A 5,752-nucleotide genomic window follows, 5' to 3' on the forward strand; every position below is an offset into this window, starting at 1 on the left:
ATTACATCAAAATGTGGATAGGAAAGACAAAACACCTGAATTCACCTTCACTTGCCCCTCTGGGCCCTAAAGCAAGGTCCATACCCCAGGCACCCTAGATCGCCCTCTACATGTGGGCTGCTGTAGCTCATGATCAGTGGTGGTGTCAGGAAAAGCAAGTTTGCATAAAAACAATCGCCAAACCTTCATGCAAGGTAGCTTGACGGTTTGTCAGGAGACACTTGAAAAAGGGAGTAGTAAACAAGTAAACAACCAAGAAATTTAACCAGGCAAAAGCAAATCTATTGAGATCACTGAGCTTTTTTGCAATAGAGGTCTCTGAGTGAGGAAACCAGAATGCATAAAACGACATAGTGAAAACACACTTACTCCACACAGAAAGACGACAGGTCCAAACTGGGCATCAAACCCAGTGCTAACAACTGAGCTGTTGTGCTGCCAGTAATATTTGAAAAATATTCCCYCTCTGCATTTTTGTTTCAAGTACTTTGTATATGTAACCAGGTTTATAATTTGGTTATACAATTCAACTTTTAGCTTCACAACACAGCTCACCTTTGGTTGATTAACTTGTCACTTGACCAAATTTTCTTCCAAAGACCACCAGTGGTACTTTTACTACAGTTTGAGAACCATGGCTGTAAAGTCTATTGAGTTTTCTGTCATTTTCACTTTATTGAAATGTTCTCTGTTAATAATGAAAAGTTTTATTTTGCACCTAGGTTACATGGGCTTTATGTCCAGAGGGCACAGTAAAAGAGACGTAAGTAATTTCACATTTTCTTGCATTTCAATGATAAAATCCAAACATTATTTTTTTGTGTTGAGTTACRCAGACTATACAGCGGGTAAAATAAGTRTTGAACACGTCACCATTTTTCTCAGTAAATATATTACTAGAGGTGCTAATGACATGAAATTTTCACCAGATGTYGGTAACAACCCAAGTGATCCATACATACAAAGAAATCAAACCATAAATGTCCAGAAATGAAGTTACTTGTAATACTGTGGAATGGCACAGGGAAAAAGTATTGAACACACTTACTGAAATTTATCTAATACTTTGTACAAAAGCCTTTGTTGGCAATGACAGCTTCAAGATGCCTCCTGTATGGAGAAACTAGTGGCATGCATTGCTCAGGTGTGATTTTGGCCCATTCTTCCACACAAACAGTCTTCAAATCTTGAAGGTTTCGTGGACCTCTTCTATGAACTCTGATCTTTAGTTCTTTCCATAGATTTTCTGTTGGATTCAGGTCAGGTGATTGGCTGGGCCATTCCAGCAGCTTTAGTTTCTTTCTCTGAAACCAACTGAGAGTTTCCTTGGCTTTGTGTTTGGGCTCATTGTCTTGCTGAAATGTCCAGCCACGTTTCATCTTCATCATCCTGGTAGATGGAAGCAGATTTTTATCAAGAATGTCTCTGTACATTTTTCCACTCATCCTTCCTTCAATTATTTGAAGTTTGCCACTGAACAACAAATAAAACAACATTCACCAAATATCAGCACCAGTCATATCAAAAAGTGTTCTTATAAGCCTTGAAACCACATATTTCTATAATTCTTGTATCTGGAACACCAACATCATCTAATGACCTTCCTAATCAAATAAGACAATTTTCAGTTCCTGTAAGGTCAACATACGTAGAAGGTAAGATTGATGAAGRAAAATGAAATGGGATCGATTTGGCTCTTCAAAACTTTGAATCTAAACAGTTTCCTTATCTTTTTATTATCCTAAAGACAACACATATACTGTAGCAACAGAATCTTCAAAGGACAAGCAACCTATTCTGGATAAAACCCAATTTTAAAATCCTGCCTCTCCATGTATAMAAATAGAAGATTTTTCTGACTAAAAAAAACCAACAAGTTTAACTAAAAATTTAAAACGCTGATAATTTCATTCTTAAAAAATTGTCATGGCTAAATCACCTTGATGGAGAGAGCACAAAGACTGTGCACAGAGGATATCTGTCTGCTGAAAAGKGTGGAGCTCTGTGACAGATTTGTGGCCAAACAGCGGAAATCAGAGCTGGAAGAAACCCATGCTGTGGTATGTACAGCAGCAGGAGGGGCTTCCTATGAGCTCTGCGCAGGATATTTCATTGTTTATGAAAGGTGTTTGCAAAAACAAATGTCTCACAACAGGGAGTCAACTGTTCGGCTTCAGATTGGGTATGTTAGGCRCTTCACACTGGTTGACAGTAAGGAAAAGGTTAAGATGGAGTTGTGTACAGCCCAGTTTGTATGAATRAAGTTCCTTTTCCAGCTTTGACAGTAGGGTAAACATGTTACAAAACTGTTTTTACTCCTTAGAAAATGGCAGATAAAMCAGATTAGATTAGCACTTTCTGGACTCTACCTCACGAACTGAGTCAAATAATCCACTTCCTGGAAAAGAGCTGAAATAAGTCTTTATCAAGTAAAAAAAAACATTTCAGAGACAAAAGAGACTTTTTAGCTAAACAACTTTTAAATTCTGAAATGAAAAGGAATTTCATTCACTAATCTCTTATTATACTCTCCCTTATTGGGAGTTTATAATTATTTTGTTTTTTTGTTTTATAACACAATCCATTTAATCTGACACTCATTGTTTCTCTTGCCAGGTTGGGTAAAATATGGCGCAGAGGTCGAGCTGTTACATCCGCCGTTGCCTTCATCAGCAGCTGTGCCAACCCCGTGCTCTACTTCTTTGCAGGAAAGTCCTACATTAGAAGAGAGGGGCTGGCATTCATGGCTCGTTTGTTTGAGGGCACTGCTTTCGACTCCTCCAGGAAGAGCCGACAAAACAGCCAGAACAGCCGCGATAAAGACAAAGACGCAGATGTTGTTCAGCTCAATGAGAAAGATCTAGAAGATATGGACTCAGTCACAAATTCGAGCAGTAACATCAAACAAATGATAAACGGCAAATAGAGAAGTCAGGAGGATCATTTGGATGGATCATTTGGTAGATCAGGTCCTTTAATCTCTTTTCATTCAGTCCAAAAACTACTTACGGACAACAACCAGTCCAACTCAGCTACAGCTATAGACTTTGCAAAGCCATGAAACTTGATACTTACCCTGGAAATGCTTGCATATTTGACCCTATTAATATTTCTTCTCCATGAAAGTACAGACTGTGAGTATCTGCTCTGAACAGTGTTTCAGGAAACCACTGCAAAGAATTCCTGACAATCACTTGCTATCACTCAAAGATGGCTTTTTATGCAAAATGTATCCCAAATAAATGGAGGACGTGCAACCCTTGTTGAATGTATGTTTACTAAATGATTATTTTTAATATTAATCTGCAACAATTGTCAAAAGTATTTTGTGTGGAATRCCAGGAAAGACCATCTTTGGTTCAATACTTTAACTGACTGCCTAATTATTTACACTCACTGGTCACTTTATTAGGTTCACCTTGCGAGTATCAGACTGGACCACCTCTGCCTTTATATTCGCCTAAACTCTTTGTGGCATAGCTTCAACAAGACATTTTTAGAGATTGTAATCCATGTTTGCATCTCACAGCTACAGATTTGTCAGCTGCACTTATGTCATGTGAATCTCCTGTTCCACTGCATTCCACAAGTGCCTGATCGGATTCCTATCTGGTGACTGTGGAGGACCTTGGAATCCAGACCCATCTGACAAGGCGATATTATTCCAATGTCTTATTTTCCACTTTTGGCAACTTTTTGTGAGCTGTAGCCTGTTTCCTGTTCTGACAGGAGTGGCACCCACTGTGCTCTTCTGATGCTGTGTAGCACATCCTCTTTAAGGTTGGATGTATTGTGGTATCAGAGTTGGTACTCTGCAAGCCTAACACACATTTCGCTTCCTGAACATTTTCTCATTTTTGGACCATTTTCTTTAAACCATAGAGATGGTTGGGAGTTAAGATCCCAGTAGATCAGCAGTTCACGAAAGACCAGCCCATCTGGTGCCCAAAAACCACACCACATTCAAAGATCTTTGAATGCGTTTTCTTCCCCGTTCTGAATGCCTGGTCATCTTCACCACATCTGCATTCTTAGGCACTGAATTGCTGCCATGAAATTGGCTGATTAACTATTTGTGTTATCATGCAACTGAACAAGTGTACCTAATAAAGTGGCTGGTGATTGTCTAAAAACTGTCATGRTTTTCAAATACATGCAGATTTTTTWAATTATTTGATCTTTTTCAAAGACTGTTTTTATACAGTTATTTTATGCTTTTGATGGTTTTGTAAAATAAGTACAACTTAAAKTGTTCACAACATTGTCTTAATTTGTATAGAATTGTCTGAATATAAAATATTGTTTTTAATGACCTTGAGCATGTAGTTTACATTAAAAATACAGCTTTGTTATTTTACATTTCCATGTTACACTAACATGCTCACAAATGAGAAATTGTTTTTATGGCCCTTTGTTTTTTCTTTTCAGTTAAAAGGAAATGATAAGACGTTTAGTTTATCTTGAAGTTTTGCAGTTTACTTCAGTAATTGTCACTGTGATAAACACAATGGACCACTGCCTGATGGATGTGTTTTTTAGTAACTTTTCTTAGTAAAACATTTTTCGTACTTCAGGTCAGCCATRAAATCAGATTTACTATCTCACCACTGGACTCCAAGAATGTTCAGATTTGTTTTAAGCTTTTATTGTTTGTGCGAGTTTTGGTTTTACACATAGAAAATATTAAATTTAATTTTTCTCATGCTTATCAGGTAAAACACTGAGCCAGAATTTGCTTCATATTGGATAAAGTGAAAATAAACCACTATACATTTTTTTGCATAGAAATGGAAATCTTTGGGCTTTCTTTGGGAACAATTTGTCCAATGGAACATACGAATGGTCATATGAAGTATAGAGCTTACAAGATATTATTTGATTTTCATTTTCTACTGAAAATTCATGCCGTGTGATTTAGAGATATTGGTAGAGATTGGAGGAATGGTTCTTTGAAGGGATCCGGATCTTGACGAGCCATATGTTTCACAAAGCTATTCAAAAGAGCCGTTCAATTTTGAATGAGTTATGTTGCGTCAAATTCAAGGACTTCTCTGCCTGTTGGCAGTGTAGGCTTAGGCTTTTAACTTGTTGCTGAAAGTGTGGGTTGCCTCAACTTTCAGGTTTTATTTCACACTGTACTGAATCTGAAGCAGTCTGAACCCTAGTYTGACCTTTTTATACTAATAACCATTTGTAGTTGGCACCTTGCGCTTTTAATGGTGTTTCTTGAGTTTTTTCGAAACGATTTTAGGCCTTGTCTACTCAGAAACTCAGTTTTTCCAAAATTTGTTGTTTCTAAAACTTGCCTCACAAACATTCCAACATTTGTACAAAGGTCTTCTTCAACACAAAAACAGCAAAAAAATTCCTAAACACCGTGGAGTCCATGCCTGGCTTATGTCATGTTGTAATGCTTCTACAAAAGTATACTGAAAACAGGAAACAATGTTCTTTTCCTCTTGGTTACCTGTCTAGTTCTTYTTTGTAATGAGTGAAGTGTTGTATATGTTATTTTTCACCAGTCACAGTACAGAAGTACAATAAATAAAAGTTTTGCTGCAGTAGATTACTGTTTTGTATCATCTGCAGCACTTATGCAAATACTTAATCAGCAATTGTTGTAAAAACTGACTCACTTGGGTTAAAAGTAAGGTTAGAGATGGGACTATCTATCTATCTATCTATCTATCTATCTATCTATCTATCTATCTATCTATCTATCTATCTATCTATCTATCTATCTATCTATCTA

General features: G+C 37.1%; 1 protein-coding gene across 2 annotated transcripts in view; it reads left to right on the forward strand.

Annotated features, from left to right (window-relative positions):
• Positions 1–5,564, forward strand: part of LOC106528622 (leukotriene B4 receptor 1) — an 18,323-nt gene extending 12,759 nt beyond the window's left edge. For both annotated transcript variants that reach the window (XM_014023836.1, XM_014023837.1), the window contains exons 4-5: positions 723–763; positions 2,617–5,564. In XM_014023836.1, the coding sequence (XP_013879290.1) occupies positions 723–763; positions 2,617–2,926 (351 nt within the window). In that variant the 3' untranslated portion in view covers positions 2,927–5,564. The remainder of the gene's footprint in view (positions 1–722; positions 764–2,616) is intronic.
• The last annotated feature ends 188 nt before the right edge of the window (positions 5,565–5,752 follow it).

The sequence above is a fragment of the Austrofundulus limnaeus genome, unplaced genomic scaffold, assembly GCF_001266775.1.
Source record: "Austrofundulus limnaeus strain Quisiro unplaced genomic scaffold, Austrofundulus_limnaeus-1.0 Scaffold392, whole genome shotgun sequence".
Classification (NCBI taxonomy): Eukaryota; Metazoa; Chordata; class Actinopteri; order Cyprinodontiformes; family Rivulidae; genus Austrofundulus; species Austrofundulus limnaeus.